The sequence below is a fragment of the Acomys minous genome (assembly GCF_964271855.1).
Source record: "Acomys minous genome assembly, chromosome: 17".
Classification (NCBI taxonomy): Eukaryota; Metazoa; Chordata; class Mammalia; order Rodentia; family Muridae; genus Acomys; species Acomys minous.
Window position 1 is genome coordinate 72681939 of NC_140500.1, and position 17601 is coordinate 72699539.

General features: G+C 44.9%; 1 protein-coding gene across 1 annotated transcript in view; it reads right to left on the bottom strand.

The window, feature by feature from the left end:
- Nucleotides 1-17601, bottom strand: part of EIF2AK3 (eukaryotic translation initiation factor 2 alpha kinase 3) — a 65861-nt gene that overhangs the window by 2430 nt on the left and 45830 nt on the right. The window contains exons 11-16 of the mRNA XM_084765626.1: nt 16758-16880; nt 14608-14757; nt 12244-13024; nt 8565-8732; nt 1943-2044; nt 582-644 (exon numbers count right to left, since the gene is read on the bottom strand). Of these exons, the coding sequence (XP_084621752.1) occupies nt 582-644; nt 1943-2044; nt 8565-8732; nt 12244-13024; nt 14608-14757; nt 16758-16880 (1387 nt within the window). The remainder of the gene's footprint in view (nt 1-581; nt 645-1942; nt 2045-8564; nt 8733-12243; nt 13025-14607; nt 14758-16757; nt 16881-17601) is intronic.

The following is a 17601-nucleotide window of genomic DNA, read 5'->3' on the forward strand; positions in this document are numbered from 1 at the left end:
TGCTCTGATCTTCTAAAGCACTTCCTGTGTGGCCTAACCCACACTGGGATCAAGACCAACTGAGGCCTTTTTTTTAATGATAAGCCATTTCTAGAGACTGCTGATCAAGTCTCCACCTTAAAGAGTTAATGCAACGTGACTGCTCCTGTGAGGATGCTTCATGAAGTCTGCCTCAGGGAAGATGCAGTGCAGCCCGACCTCTGCAGGCCACTGGGCTGATGGCAGTCCTAACAACCCGGCTCTCAACCTTCCTAATGTGGGACCCTTCAATGTACAGTTTGTCACATTATGGTGACCCTCAACCATGAAATTATTTTGTTGTTACTTCATAACTTTAATTTTACCACTGTTATGAATCATAATGTAACGTCTGTGTTTCCAAAGGTCTTAGTTGACCCCTGTGAAAGGGTTGGTTAACTCCAAAGGGGTCATGACCCCCAGGTTGAGAACTACTGCTCTAGACCAAGTGAGGGGAAGTGGACTAGTTGACTGCTAAGGACCCTTTGTGGTTAAGGGTGTCTTAAGAAAATTAAGTACCGAATACAACGACTTTAGAGAAAGAAGCTGAGAACTATACATACCTCTTGGGGATATTTCTGAGTAAACAGTGGTGGAAACTTGAGATTTCTTACATCAGTTAAGGTCTAAAAAGAAAGATTTTAAAAAGAAAGATATTTAATCTTTTAACTTTATTGCCATGTGTACAGCCAAACTATATTTTAGTGTGTGAACTATATCTGATAAATATGCTTTCACAGAAGCCCCAAAGTGGCCATGGTGAATGCATAAAGAACATGGCTGTGTTCCATCGTGTGTGTGTGTGTGTGTGTGTGTGTGTGTGTGTGTGTGTGTGTAGGTGGGGCATGCACATGCATGCCTGTGAGCACCTACAGAGAGCAGAGGAGGATGTCAGGTGTCCTGCTCTGTCACTCTCTGCCTTATTCCCTTGAGTCAGGGTCTCTCTTTGAACCTGGAGCAAGGCATGCTTGGCAGTTATTTTCCACTAATAATACCCCAGCCTGTCCTTTCACTTTCCTCTTTATTTTTATTAGTGTACATATGTCTATGTACGTTATGTGTGTGCATGTGTACCAGGCAGGCCAGAAGAAGGTGTCCGAACCCCGAGTACAGGCAACTGTGAACTGCCATGTGTAGGTGCTGGGAACTGAACTACTGCCTTCTGAAAGAACAGTCAGGCCTCTCCACTACACAGCCTTCTCTCCAGCCCCAAGCTTGCCACTTTCTTAACTGTCCTTGATGAAATGATAGCTCCAGAAATTTGATTCTTGATTCTTTACTTGGTTGGATCTCTTTTTCCGTTTTGTTTAGACACAGTTCAAACGAACATAGATCTGCTGTCTCTGCCTGCCAAGTGCTGGATTAAAGGTGCGCATCACCACGCCCAGCTGGCACTGTCTGCCTGAAAACACATGGTCATGATTTGTTCTGAGAAGGAAAAACCTAGCCATGACTCACTTGCCAGCATTTAAGTCTGTTAGCGGCTGGCCGCCTGTCCTCCTTACTGGGTTCCTCTAGCCAACCCTCACTGTTTCTTTCTCCCACTCACCCTTGCAGCCCCCTCTGGCTTCTCATTGGTTGCAAAGGTGCCATATGTAAAATACTGTTAACATTATGATGAATTTATGCCAACGGAACATCTAAGAACGGCCCTGTTGCTCACATGCTCGCTTTTGTTCCTAGTTTAACTGTCTAATGGAATCAAGAATTAACTTAATGGCACTGAAAAGTTCGGCTGGAGCAGCTTGCCACTGCATGTAACTCCAGCTCCGCGGGCAGCTGAAGTCTCTGACATCACACAGCTGTTTGCACACACATACATATAGTTAAAAATCTAGAAAAGAATAAATGTAATCATCTTTAAAAACGTATGAATTTTAAGTTATCTTCTCCTTCCATCCTTTGGAGGTTAAGACACACTCACCCTAACTCGTTCCATCTGAGTGCTGAACGGGTAAAGCAGTTCAAACAGAATCAAGCCCAGAGAGAAGATGTCCACTTTATGGGAGTAGTTGTTTCCATGTATCTGAAATAGCATAGAGATATATAAAAAGATGGCCCCGGAGCACGTCATTACAGAATTAACACAGAGCCGTTCAGTTCCTACAGCTTGGTTACCTCTGGGTATAGTTGTACGTGTGAAAATGGTAGCAAAGAGTTAATTTCTGAGTCCCTCTGGCCCTCCTCCACTGTGGGCAGCGTAATTACCCCACTCAGCATCACAGAGGAAAGCCCAGGTAAGGCTGGAGATATGCATCAGCGAAACCGGCAGAAACCTGGAGCCACGTCCTCTGGAGCCTGCGAGGGCTGCTTGGCCCCCCTGAGGTGAAGCTTTTCAAAGCGACACTATCTGAAGCCAATCTCATTTCTAATCACCATGGCCCCGAAGACGGTCATTACTCCAAGCCAGTAATCAAACCGTGAGCCTTCATTACGCACTTAATTGCAGACTGCTTTGCATGCATAGCTCTATTTCTCATGTGCATATTTCTTGCTCTTTCCCAGTCCTGGCAGGGAAGAGACCTGCAGCTTTTGTGTTCCTTTCCCATCATTCAGCACTGGGCTAAGTATAGAGAAGGCCCTCAATAAATACCTGATACCAAGAAGCAATGAATCACAACTGGTCTGAGCTATTAAGGAAAGTCCCATTCAAATGCAAAGCGAATTCCTGAAGCCTCGGGAGAGCCCTTTAATTTATGAACGTTTCCTTAGGCCAGTTACTCGACTACAGGTAAACAGCTTTGGAACCGGCTCACCTCAGAACTGCTGGACTAGGGGGAGGGAGAGCGGAGACAGATGCTGGGTGGTACAGCAGCAGTCAGGTTGAGCCATCACTATAGGTATCTGCCTCCCTGGCTCCTTTTATGCAGATGGCTTGCTTCTGCCCCCTAAAGAGCAGGTGCAAAGTTCCAGTGACTGTATCAGTCGGGGCCACCCTCCTTCCTTCTAAAGTGATGATAGCAATCTATCTGCACTGTCCGTTGCCTGCTACCCCTTACCCATCTCTGTGGTTTGGGAAGGGTTCAAAGAAAACATGTTCGAGGACACTACCCACAGGGGTCCAGGGAATAAAGATACCCTCATACACTGTGAGGGTGATGTAAACACACTCATTCAGTAGAGGAAGCTGGACAGTTGATACTTAATCCCATCGAATTCTGTCCATGAGTGGATGGAGATCTGACAGGGATGCAATTATCCAAGTGACAGGCCTATCAGCCAAACTGACATTACTGTCAATGTTTTGAGACCAACGCTGAGGTACTGAGCTAAGTGAACGCTTCACAGAGAAGAGTCCTGTCTACAGATGTCCAAGAATTCATGAATGGTCACACCGGAATACTAATCAACAATGTTACGGAACAGAATCCCAATTTTGGTTTCCAACATATATAGATATGGTATGTGTGCATGTGTGTACTTTTATGTTTGATATAAGAAAATAAGATGTAAGCCACCAATTTTATAGTTAATAATTAAGGCAGTAAGATAAGATATAAAGTAACTGAGTCACAGCACCAATTTTATGTTTAATTGCAGAAGCCTAACATGTACACAGTTGGACAAGACAATATCTTATACATATTTTCGGCAAATATCCTTTTCCTTATTATTTATTCCTTTATTTTCACATTCCCTCTGCAGAGAAAAATTAATATATAAAGAGAAAAAACATTAACATATTATTGAATTAAAAATATTTTGAAACGTAAATTTTCTTATATTCTGTGCACTGGTGTTTTGCCTGCATGTATGTCTGTATGTGTCAGGTACCCTGTAATTGGAGTTATAGCTGTGAGCTGACATGTGGATGCTAGGGATTGTACCAGGGTTTTTTTTTTTTTTTGAAAGAGTAGCCATTGCTCTTAACCACTGAGCCATAACTCAGCCCCATATATTTGTTTTAATTATATGAATTTGTGGAGATTGAGCTATTGTTTGAAGATGCCTCCTCTTGAGTGTTTGAAGAACAACAGTTTATTGGGTATACCACAAGAGCAGCAAGCTGGGCATCCACTAGACTGGCACTGCATTTAGGCTTGCAAAGCTGAATTTTTAGAAAAAGATTTATTTATTCTTATTGTTATGAACACAGTGTTCAGCCTGCATGTACACCTGCACACCAGAAGAGGTCATCAGATCCCATTACAGATGGTTGTGAGCCACCATATTGTTGCTCGGAATGGAACTCAGGACCTCTGGAAGAACAGTCAGTGCTCTTAACCTCTGAATCATCTCTCCAGCCCCAGCAAAGCTGAATTTTTTAAAAGCAGCAAAAGTAAGAGCTAGCATACACCCCTCTAATCCTAGTGTAAGTGAGGTAGAGGCAGGTGTGTGAATTCAAGGCCAACCTGGTCTACAGAGTGAGTTCCAGCACAGCTAAGGCTACACAGAGAAACTGTCTCAAAAAACAAAAGTGAGAACACAAACTCTTGGTTTGAGATGGGAGACCGGGAATCCTAGTTGTATTTAAAACCACTGCAGAACGTAGTTATAAGTAGTTTGCAAGGAAAATAATATTTGAAATTAACTTGTTTAAGTTTTTTTTTTTTTTTTTTTTTGAGACAAAGTTTCTCTATGTAGCCCTGGCTGTCTTGGACTCACTGTGTAGACCAGGCTGGCCTCACAGAGATCCACCTGCCTCTGCCTCCCAAGTACTGGAATTAAGTAGTGTGCCACTACTGCTCTTTTGTTTGTTTGTTTGTTTTCAAGATAAGGGTTTCTCTGTGTAGCCTTGGCTGTCCTGGACTAACTTTGTAGACCAGGCTGGCTTCGAACTCACAGCAATCTGCCTGCCTCTGCCTCCGGAGTGCCGGGATTAAAGGTGTGCGCCACCACCGCCTGGCTGCCACTACTGCTCTTGCAACTAATTTTTCAATGGAAAAAGGATAACATCTTCAACAAATGGTGCTGGTCTAACTGGATGTCTACATGTGAAAAAATGCAATTAGACACTAAATCGGTTAGAAGAAAAAGTAGGGAAGAGCCTGGAACACATTGATACAGGAGACAACTTCCTGAACAGAATACCAACAGGCCAGGCCTTAAGATCAACAATTAATAAATAAGACCTCATGAGGCTGAGAAGCTTCTGTAAGACAGAAGACACTGTCAAAAGAACAACAGCTGTCAAAAGCCCACAGACTGGGAAAAGATCTTCATCAATCCTACATCTGAAAGAAGTCTAATATCCAAAATAATATAAAGAACTCAAGGAATTAAATACCACCAAACCAAATAACCCAATTAAGAAATGGGGCTCAGAACTAAACAGAGAATTCTCAACAGAGGAATATCAAATGGCTTAGAAACACTTAAAGAAATGCTCAGCGTCATTAGTCATCAGGGAAATGCAAATCAAAACAACTCTGAGATTCCATCTTACACCCATCAGAATGGCTAAAATCAAAAATTCAAGTGATACCACATGCTGGCGGGGATGTGCAGAAAGGGGAACACTCCTTCATTGCTGGTGGGAATGCAAACTGGTACAACCACTTTGGAAATCTATTTGGCGCTTTCTCAGAAAAATGGGAATAGGGCTTCCTCAAGACCCAGCTATTCCACTCCTTGGAATATACCCAGAAAATGTTCTACCACACAATAGGGACATATGCTCAACCATGTTCATAGCTGCCTCATTCATAATAACCGGAACATGGAAACAGCCTAAGTGTCCCTCAGTAGAAGAATGGATAAAGAAACTGTGGTACATTTACACTATGGAATACTACTCAGCTATTAAAAACAAGGAAATCCTGAAATTTGTGGACAAATGGATTGAACTAGAAATAATCATACTGAGTGAGTTAACCCAGAAGCAGAAAGAGTCAAATGGTGTATACACACTTATATCTGGACACTAGGCCAAGGAGCATGTCCCATGAAAGTCTTCACTTACCAGGAAAGTGGGTCAGAGGGAGGACATCCTATTGGGACGTTAGGTGAGAGAAGCATGGGAGAATGGGGAAATAGAAAGATCCAGAGGGTCTTAAAAACCTACAAGAAGAACATTATGGCAGGCAGATCTGGGCCCAGGGGTCCTGCTCAAACTATGACACCAGCCAAGGACAATACGTGCAGTAAACTTTGAACCTCTACCCAGATCTAGCCGATGGAAAGGACATTCTCCACAGTTGAGTGGAGAGTGGGGTCTGACTTTCACATAAACTCTGGTGCCCCATATTTGACCATGTCCCCTGGATGGGGAGGCCTGGTGGCACCCAGAGGAAGGATAGCAGGCTACCATGAAGAGACTTGATACCCTATGAGCATATACAGGGGGAGGAGGTCCCCCTCAGTCACAGTCATAGCATGGGGGAGTAGGGGGTAAGCGGGAGGAAGGGAGGAATGGCAGGATACAAGGGATGGGCTAACAATTGAGATGTAATATGAATAAATTAATAAAATATTTTTAAAAAATTTTTGTTTTTTTAAATGATCAGAATACCGTGCTTCATTTGTTGTCCCCCCCGCCCCCGCCCTGTCTCCCCCGGTGCCCCATCTTTTCCTGTTTCTCCTCCCAAGTAGTCCCACAAGCCTTCATGTAACATGGCGAGATACTAACTTTGATAGCTTAGGTTTTAGAAGGGGAGAAAAAAATTTTAGAGAGTTGAAAATGCTACAAAATGAGTACATGTACATCTAGCTGGCTGTGGGCGTGGCTGTGGGCGTGGCTATGGCTGTGGGTGTGGCTGTGGCTGTGGGTGGGTGCTCCAGCTGCCAGGGCTATACCTTTTCTAGTGAGCGCCTCACTACCAAGCACCCAGAGTCAGGAATTCCTACTTTGCTTGCACAATACTTAAAATGTAAACATTATTTCTGACCCTGTAAACAGTAGCAAATTTTTAATTATTTCTTAGTTTTTGAAGTTTATTTACTTTTGTGTATGCATGTACACAAATGCCACAGTGTTTCTGTGCAGGTCAGAGGACAACTAGTGGTAGTCTGTCCTTTCTTCAACCAGGTGGGTGTCAAGGATAGAAATCAGTTGGTGGCATGTGCCTTTACCTATGGAACCATCTTGTTAGTTCATGATTGACTTTTAAAAATGCAAGTAGGCTGGGCATGACGGCATATGCCTGTAATCCCAGCACTCAGGAGGCATAAGCAGGCTGATCTCTGAGTTTGAGGCCAGCCTGGTCTACAAAGTGAAACAAGGACAGCCAAGGTTATACAGAGGAACCTTGTGTCAAACAAACAAGCAAACAAACAAACAAACAAAAAATTAGGCTGGGTGATGGTGACACACACTTTAAATACCAGCACTAAGGAGGCAGAGGCAGGTGATCTCTGTAAGTTTGAGGTCAGCCTGGACTCAGAGTAAGTTCCAGGACAGCCAGGGCTACAGAGAAACCCTGTGTAACCAAAAACCCCAACCAACTAACCAACCAACCAACCAACCCAAAGTAATTAACCTCTTTTATATCAATTCTGATAATATGCTCATGTATAAAATTAGGGAAGTTAAGGAAAATACACAATAGTTTAAAATTTCAAGCTCTCTCACTGAGATCAGACATAATGGTGGTTGATAGTTGAGGTTCTCTGGTCTCTCTTCCTTGGGACACAGATGTATACTTAGAACATTTCGATATTCCATTGTCTTTATTTTTCCTTCACTAATCTTAGCTACATCACTTGATAAAGACTATCCAATTACTTAGGCCAACTGATTTCTCTCTGTGTGTGACTCATAAAACATTTGCTATCTCCTTTTGTTTCTGTTTTTGTTTTTTTCTCTTATTTTATTCAATCATACCACAGCTTTTTTTTTTTTAAAGATTTATTTATTACATATACAGTGCTCTGTCTGCATGTGAGCCAGCAGGCCAGAAGACAGCACCAGGTCTCATTATAGGTGGATGTGAGCCACCATGTGGTTGTTGGGAATTGAACTCAAGGTGAGCAAGCAGTGCTCTTAACCTCTGAGCTATCTGTCCAGCTCCGCTATATCCTTTTACATTTATTTTTCTCTTCCTCCTAGGTAATTTGCTAGAGAAACGTACTATTTTGATTTAAAACTATTAAAATCAAGCTGGTGATGATGTTGATTGTCTTAGGCTTACTAGCTGTCCTATGGCTTTCCTCTTTCCACTGAGCACAGACCACTACCACGCTTAAGCAAGGCTCATGTAGTAAAACATTTATTCTATTGTTTGAGGCACATGCTGCTGATGTGCATCTGTCTGTCTCCTCCCCACACCTGATCTCTCTCTCTTTGGGTTTGTTAGACAGGTCTCACTCTTTAATCTAGGCTGCGTCTAACTCATGGCAATCCTCCTGCTCCAGCTCTCCTGCTTGGTTTACTGTCATGAGCCACCATGCCTGGGTCTCTAAGTCTCTTTTGTTTTCAGGTTCTGGTTTAGAGGTGAAAGGGTATTTCATGCTTCTATTTTTGTACTCTGATCGTAGGGTGCAGTGGTGGTCCCCAGGGCAGAGCTGTTTTAATAATTCCTAGGCTGTGCATTACTGGGTACTGGACGAAGAACACAGGAGAAGACTTACTAGGCACTACCTTCACCGCACAGCTAACTACAACTCACCTGCTCTGGGCTCATGTAGAGCTTGGTCCCTACTTGTCCCGTGTGTGTGGCATAGGCTGGCATTGGTGTCAGAACAGTCTGCTCTTCTTCATCCTGGTCCATTGCAGTCACTAGTCCAAAGTCTCCAACTTTGACCACATCATCCATTGTGAAGAATATGTTGGAAGGCTGGGGAAAAATAATTTTTAAAAAGCACAGTGAGTAATATACAGAGAAGAGAAGAAAGCTAAAAGAATTGCATATGGTTTTAGAAAAGAAATAGGAAGTAGCTATTCTAAAGTATATGACTCTTAAAAATGACCCACTGTCCCATGAAGAGGAGTAGCTGGCCGACACAAGTTAGATTCCACGCTTTTTACGTTTTTGTTTTGCTATTGAGAGAAAGAACATGAAGCAGGGTGGGTGGGTAGGTGGAGGAGGCACGGGGAGGAGCCGGGGGAGGGGAAAGAATATGATCAAAGTATATTCTAAAGAGAGGAAGAAAAGCTGGGCAGTGGGGGCGCATGCTTTTAATCCCAGCACTGGGGTGGCAGAGGCAGTGTGTTTCTGGAAGTTTGATGCCAGCCTGGTCTGCAGAGAGTTTCAGGACACTCAAGGCTACATGGAGAAACAATGTAAAACAAGACAGTGGGGGGGGGGGGGAGAGAGAGAGAGAGAGAGAGAGAGAGAGAGACAGACAGACAGACAGACAGACAGACAGAGAGGGGGGGAATTGTGCTGGTCTAAGTAGTATATTACTTAATATTAACCCATGTAACACAGCCCTTTGAAAATCACTGTTTGCCCCCCACTTTCTAGATATGGAAGCCAAAGGCCCAGTAGTTAAGCAAGTTGCCTGAGGCTCCCCAGCCAGCAAGTAGTACAGCCAGGAGCTGAACTGAACTGAACCTGGCTCTGCCTTTGCTGCTGTATCCCGCAGGCCTTATTCTATGGGAGAAGACCGTCTGGTCACCTAACCAATGCTGCACACCCGTCGTCTGGTCTGTGTCTGAGCAGGAAGCAGCCTATTGAGAAGCTTTAGAACTCAGGAGTGCTGTTCTACCCTGCTTCCACCCCGCGGCCTCTGTCCTGAGCTCTAAATTCCCACTTGAATTTACATATTAGATGCAGCTAACAAATGTCTCCTCTAGGTCCCCTACATGAAATCTATCACTTCCCCCTGAGCCTACAGTGACACAGCGAGTATGTTTTTAAGCACCAAAAGAGGAGCCACTTAGCTCATAAAAATCACACCTCATCATACTTCCAGCACTGCCAGAAAATAACACTTCCTTTGATTCCTAAGATACCATTATCCAATTTTTACTTTGAAGCAATGAGGTGATTGTAACCAAAATCTGTGGTAATAACAAGAACTTTCTCACCAACAGCCTCATATCAGAGGCTCTGCCTTTCTTCCTTTTTCTCTCTCCGTCTTCCCCTGGCCAGTCTACAGATCCGAAGCCTCATGCCTGCTCTGTAAGAGCTCCTGCAAAGGGGTACTTGTGTGGGAACTCTTTCTGTCAGGTTCTCTTGAGTCTCAAGTGCTCCAGGTTGATCTCAACCTCACTATGTAGTGAAGATGACCTTGGAACTCTGATCTTTCTCCTCACAGTTCCTGTTTACATGGTGCTGAGGACCAAACACAGCTTCATGCATGCTAGACAAGTGCTGTACATTCCCAGCATCCCGCTCCCATCTCCAACAGCAGTTACTGACCAAGCCCTCAAAAGGCAATGTTCGTCTCTCTAGCATCTATCTCCTGTGCTGCATCCTTACCTTGTGAACTCTCTTCTTCCATGGTATCCATCAATACCATGCTTGCCTAATGCCTTCCCTGCCAAGGATTCCAGTGGTGGGTTGGGCTAGGGTCCTTGATTTACTGAGACTAAGCCTCAGGATTTCTGGCCAACTTGGGGGTGGGAGAACACTTAGCACACCACCCTCTACCAACCCCCGCCCCCCCAAGAAAGCTTAAAAGACAAACATGTGCAAGGACCATTGGCTGTCATCTTGGTCTGTGACAGGAGAGCCTGTCTAAAAGTGAGACGAAGAAATAGGGAGAAGAGAGCATGCTCACCAAATTGTCTGGTCCTAGCTGATGCTTTACCTGAGTCCCTGACAGAGCTCCTGAAGGCTAGTCACCACAATGCTTTTGGTTGCAAGCTGAAGAAAATCCAAAATAAATTAAACCAAGGGTCCAAAACATGATAGGCATTGCTGTGAGGCTGGGATGAGAAAACAAGGTGGGCATAGTTTGGCCCACCGTGGGAGAGGACACAGGAATTACATGTGATGAGGCTGACAAAAGAGAAACAGGTTCTCTGAGGAAACACCGAGAAAGGCCCAAAGGAAAACAGAAGAGCTGGAGAGGCAGCATTAGAAGGTTTAAACATTGAAAACTTGGGTCAGAATGGTGCGTGCGTGTGTGTATGTAAAATACAGGCTTTCCAGTGAGGAAAAAATTCATGGTGATATTTTTGTCCACATACTAGATAGATATTTTTGAAATGACTGCCTTTTCAAAGGAATAAACTTATTCCTAGACTAGCTTTGTAGACCAGGCTGGCCTCGAACTCACAGAGATTCGCCTACCTCAGCCTCTTAAGTGCTGGGATTAGAGCCATGCACCACCATACCCAGAATGTATTTATTACTGAGACAAGCTCTCACTTTGTGGTCCAGGCTGGCGTTGAACTCACAGCAAGCTTCCTGTCTCATCTTCCTAAGTAGTGCACTAGTGCTCAGAGTTGGAATTTTATGCAATTTTGCACACTGCATTGCTTCACTGTTCAATAATGTATACTCTGAGCTAGGGTTTAAGTTTCATAGCTATAGCCACCTGGTTAAGCATTTGCTACCTTTCTCCAGTTGGTGTCTTCCTCAAAGCCCACAGTCAGTAATGGGGCGAAAACATGGATATCTTCTGCCCCAAATCCGAGCTGGCTAGTGAGATGACTCACCTCCCCTTCTACTCAGGTCCCTTTCGCCATGTGCTGCAGAGACCCTAGCGTGCCTGTGCCAAGGTTACTCAAAGCCTTAAGAAGTTGGGGCCAGTGAAACGGCTTAGTGGATAAAGATAGTTGGTACCAACCCTGACAACCTGAGCTCAATCTCTGGGATCCACATGGTGAGAGAACTGACTCTGATATAAGTTGTCCTTTGACCTCCACACATATACCAAGCACACACACATGTGTGTATGTGTGTGTGCTCTAAATAACTATAATAAAAAATATGTGTGCGTGTGGCGTGTGCTTGCGTGCGCGCGTGTGCGCGCGCACACACACACACACACACACACACACACACACACACACACACGGTTTTTCAAGACAGAGCCCAGGCTGGCCTCCAACCTAGAGATAGGCAGGCCTGCCTCTACCTCCTGAATACTGGGATTAAAAGCATGTGTCGCCACTGCCTGGCAATGTAAATATAAAGCAGAGGAATGATATGGTATAACTGCTCATGGTAGACTTTAGATAGAGATTCTTTTCCCCATCAGGACTACTGGAAACACTTTTTACAGTAAAACAAAAGCCAACAGGTTCTAGAAGACAATCGTGATCTGCCTGAAGCTTTCAAGGCTGAGACTTCCTTCCTGGACCCCTGCTCTCTGAGGCCTTTACATTACTTCGCTTTGCTCTGCGCCCCACGCTACACCCAAACCCTGATGTGACAGTCTCTGGCTACAGACCTTGAGGTCCCTGTGCATGAGTCCCTTGCTGTGCAGAAACTCCACGGCCTCTGCGATCTGCAGGAAGATGTGCAGGCACACGCTGTGCTCCCTGTCCTCCATGCTGCAGCGTCGGTTCATCCAGTCTTTAAGGTTCTCCTTCCTGCACAGCTGCATCTGAATGTACAGGTACACCTTGGGCGAGCTGGGCTGCAGCTGGTCCACGGTGTTCTTGGTGAAGTCTAGACTCAGAGTGGTGGGCCTGGTGGGGGAGGTAGACAAGGTGACTTCTGAAGAAGATCTGCTGCTGGCGCACTTGAAGTCCGTCAGCTTACTAACATAATGGTTGCCACTATACAGCCGGTTCCCTCTGGGGTCCTCCTTACTGGATGCATTATCACAGCCAGAGTCTTCAAACACTATGGAGGAGGAGGTTCCCTCCCTCGACCTTACGTAGGGAGAAGCTTCAGAAGGACAAAGTTCAAAGGAGTGCCCCTCGTCATGGCCGTCCACGGTACCATCTTCCACGTCGCACTCCGTCAGGCAGCTGTCCTGGAGGTTGTGAGCTGCATCCACTGACTCGCTGTTGTCTCCACAGTCCGTCCCTGAGAACTCCAGCGGAGAGAACTGGCTCTCAGATGAGCTGCTCTGGCCACAGGAAATGCCCACTGAGAAAGACCGGCTTCTTTGAGGGGAAGGAGCTATGACCTCAATATGCTCCTTTGTAGAGAAAGGATCCACCCTGCGGATCTTGACAGAGGGTGCGTCCATGGGGCTAGGGGAGCTGAGTGGCCAGTCTGTGCTAAAAATGGCAGGAATATAAAGAATTGAATGAATATACATCAATTTTATAAGACTTGGACCTTGGTTTAAAATGTCTCAATTATAACAAATACACTTAGCAAAAACATATAGGGGAAAGAAAACACACCACGTGAGGCAAGAACAACCCTGACTAACTTTCTAGAATTTTTACTTGAAAGCTTAATTTTATCTGTTTAAAATTTGTGTATATATGTGTACACCTTGCTATCTGTTTGTGCCCCTCATGTGGGCAGTGCTGATAGGGCCAGAAGAGAACACTGGATTCCCTGGAACTGGAATGACAGGCAGCTGTGAGCCTCCCGATGTGGGTGCTGGGAACTGAACAGCAGCAAGTGCTTTTAACTGCTGCTGAGCCATCTCTCCAGCCCTGGGAGGTTTAACTATATACTTGAAATAGATATCTGTGTGTAGCCTTTTGTATAAAATGTAAAATAGTAAAGCAACACCAACCACAGGGCTGGTCACATCTGAAGCCTCTATGCAGATTTAAGGAGCTCACAGGCCTTGATACAAGCGGCCACGTCCCCTAGTCCAGGGTCTATAAATAGTGTTACTTAACAAGACACCTCCAGGGCCTGAATGCTCTGCAGACACATGTTGCTTCATTACTCTTATTGTGGTTTTTGAAGGGGCTTCCTTCCCACTGCACATCATGCATCGATAACACAGGGTGAGAGACGCAGGCTACCTAAAGTATGTGTACTTTTAAAAGCTGAAATAGCTAGCCAGGCAGTGGTGGCTCACGCCTTTAGTCCCAGCAGACGCAGAGGCAGAGGACAGTGGATGTCTGAGTTCAAGGCCAGCCTAGTCTACATCGCGAGTTCCAGGACAGCCAGGGCTACATAGAGAAACCCTGACTCAAAAACAAAACAAAACAAAACAAAACAAAACAAAAAAACAAACAAACTTGAAATAGCCTAAAACTATTTCAAATGGAGTTATAAATTGTTAACTGCCAAGAGAAAAACTCCATACAAAAGAAAAAAGAATGGATAGATATACACAGAAGCACTTCATATTGAGAAAAACCATGTGGATTCCTTGAGCATTGCTCTTATTAAGAAAAAGCACAGATCTCTGTGAGTTCGAGGCCAGCCTGGTCGACAAAGCAGATCCAGGACAGCCAAGGCTACAAGAGAAACCCTGTCTCGAAAAACAAAAACAACAACTACAATAATTACAGGAAACAAAAAGCATGTTGTGAAAGCCTAAACCAAATCTCAAGCACTTTTTTGGGGGAGAGTGGTTTCGGACAGGGTTTCTCTGTGTGTATCCCTGGCTGTCCTGGACTCACTTTGTAGACTAGGCTGGCCTTGAACTCACAGGGATCCACCTGCTTCTGCCTCCCAGGGGGTGGGGGGATGCTGAGATTAAAGGTGTGTGCCACCATGCCTGGCTCAGGTCTCAGGTACTTAACAAGTGGTGACAGAATAACCATGATGATTTAGGATGGAATGCTACAGCAGCTTTTTTTTTTTTCAGGTCCCTAAGATGATACCACGCCCACAGCAAAGTGCTGGCCGCGGAGCAGACACTCGTAACTCTGTCTAACCAAGCTACCTTTCATCTTTCAGCCAGATCTCATCCATCTCTTCTTGCCACTTCTCTGGTGGCGTTTCCAGCCAGGCATTGAAATACCGCACAATGCCAGGGTGTTCCAGCTTAGCCAAGGCTTTCACCTCCCTCATCACCTTCTCCCGTGCCAACTCCCTGAAATACAGAAAATAAGATGGTCTGTCCATATCTCACGTATTTGATGTCCAAAGTTGAAAACAGAAGAATACATCAGAAGTCCCTTTGAATATAAAATCAAGAACATATGAGTTAGCCTGTCATATATTAGTACTGAATTTCTTTTTTAAAAAAGTGCCTTTTAGGGTTTTTCCTCCCATTCTGGGAATAATAGCTAGGCATATACCTATTTTCTGATCTAAATAAACTTTCTTAGCTGAATAAAAATCACTATTGACTCTTAAATGTCTGTTGGTCCCTGTGAGGAAGGTGCTGGGCGGACCTGTGAGGGATGCTCTATGTAGATTAGGTGAAAAGAGGTAGGGAGACCTGTCAACTGCCAGACAAAAGGAAGCAAAAGGAAGGATGGAACCTGAGCAGCAGCATCCATCTCTCTGCACTCCCTGGCTGCAGCAGCATCCATCACTCGGTGCTCCCTGGCTGCAGCAGCATCCATCTCTCTGCACTCCCTGGCTGCAGCAGCATCCATCACTCTGTGTTCCCTGGCTGCAGCAGCATCCATCATTCTGCGCTCTCTGGCTGCAGCAGCATCCATCACTCTGTGCTCCCTGGCTGTAGCAGCATCCATCACTCTGTGCTCCCTGGCTGTAGCAGCATCCATCACTCTGTGCTCCCTGGCTGTAGCAGCATCCATCCCTCTGCACTCCCTGGCTGCAGCAGCATCCATCACTCTGTGCTCCCTGGCTACAGCAGCATCCATCTCTCTGTGCTCCCTGGCTGCAGCAGCATCCATCACTCTGCGTTCCCTGGCTGCAGCAGCATCCATCTCTCTGTGCTGCCTGGCTGCAGCAGCATCCATCATTCTGCGCTCCCTGGCTGCAGCAGCATCCATCACTCTACACTCCCTGCCTGCAGCAGCATCCAATGTGACCAGCTGCCTCATGCTCCTGCCACCAAGCCTTCCCTGGCATGGTGGATTGTATCTTTAAACTGAGTCCCTTGAGCCACATTTGCCAGGCACTTGTTATAGCAATGAGAAAAGTAACTGGTATTATTGGCATTAGACACACTTAACTGGCCTGGAACTCTTGATCCTCCCACCTCGGCCTCCTGAGTATGGAGACTAGAGGCATGCACTTCTGGTCCAGGGCAGTTCTTGGATATAGAACATCCCTGAGCTACAGGGGAGTGATGGCAACTTTATAGTGGCCCATTGGGGGTGTGCCTAGAAGGGGACCCGTGAGTGCTGAGCCTTTCTCCCAACCATGATTTGAACTGTTAAGCTGTTTTCTCCATCACAAGTTCTCTGCCTTGTTACAGGCCAAAAGGCAATGAGGCCACCTCACCATCAACTGAAACCTTGGGACCCTGGAACCAAAAGTGAGTTATCTGGTCTTTTGTTACATTAATGTAGCCAATGAATACACTGTAACAAAAATGATTCTAGAATGCTGTGACTATAGTTTCTATACTTGCCTCTGGGGGAATATTGAGTTAAGAATTTGTAGAGATGCCTGTGTACATGTGTTGTGGTTAATGCTTGTGTGTATGTGTATTATGTGGCCATATGTGTACGTGGACACATAAAACCATAGGAAGGTGTTGGCATCATCCATCATATTCTTTTTAGGGCAGGGTCTTTCTGAGCCTGAAGCTAGCCTTTTTTTTTTTTTAAATCTAGGCTAGAAGCCAGCAAGCCTCAGTGATCCCTGTCTCCATCCCATCTGAGGTTCCAGGTGTGTGCAGGATACTCAGCTTTTTATTTGGGTGGTGGGATTTGAACTCTGGTCTTCATGCTTATGCAGCAAGGGCATTTAACCTCCAAGCTATATATCTTCCTGGTCTGAAAGGCCACACTTTAAAGCAATCTGTAGCTCACAACTTTAAGACCACTTGCTACCTGGAAGCACTCAGAACTAAACAGTTGGAAGAAGAAACTACATTGTGATTGTGAGCACAAGAAGGACATTTTACCTACGAGATGAGATCTGAGTTTACTAAACAGTATCACCCATTACCTATTGGGGAGACGGATCCTCTTGATAGCATAATTGCAGTCATCTACTTTGTTTTTAGCCTCAAAGACAACTCCAAAGCCACCACGGCCCATGCACTGAATTGGCTCAAAATCTGTTAGATATCTTAAAAAAAAAAAAAGGAGCCTTTTAAAATATTATAATAACATTTCAATATTGAACAAAACCAGTTCAATATTACATCATCACACACGAATGTATAACTTTCATAAACTGTCAGCATATACTTCATAAAAAGCACAGCCTGAGTGTTACTAGCAGTATTCTTTCACCTGTGTGCATAAATAAGCAAACACACAAAGCCATGCATTTCACATGAATAAGCAAACACACAGACGGCCTTGATTAGTTGGTAGTCACTTGTTCTTATAGTAATTGTACTAATGCTCTGTCCTACCCCAAACTTTCTGTCGGCTACCAAAACACACTGTCTCCAATCTCTAAGCTTTTGCTTCCTTTGGCATTTCTGACTCTGTTAAAAATGTTCTTTAGCTGTATTTCATTGGTTATTAATTTCCTCTATAGAAAGTTAATCAGTCTTGTTATAGTTAAGTACACGTGTAGCTGGAACTCTCAGTAGGAACCAAAGCTGACATGCAGGGCTGCCTCAGCAGTCAGTATGCCCATCATAGAATGTGTTCGTCACCGTCGCTGGCAGCCTGTCTCTCTTTGGTGTCTCATGGCCGTGCTGCTCTGGCCTCCTGACTGCTTGGATTACAGCAACAAGGTACCAGGCCTGCCTGCCTAAGTTTCTTGACAGGTTCAGAGGGGAAAGTGTGTCTCATGGTTGTATTTTCTCACTCCAAGCCCAGTTCACATTGAAGTT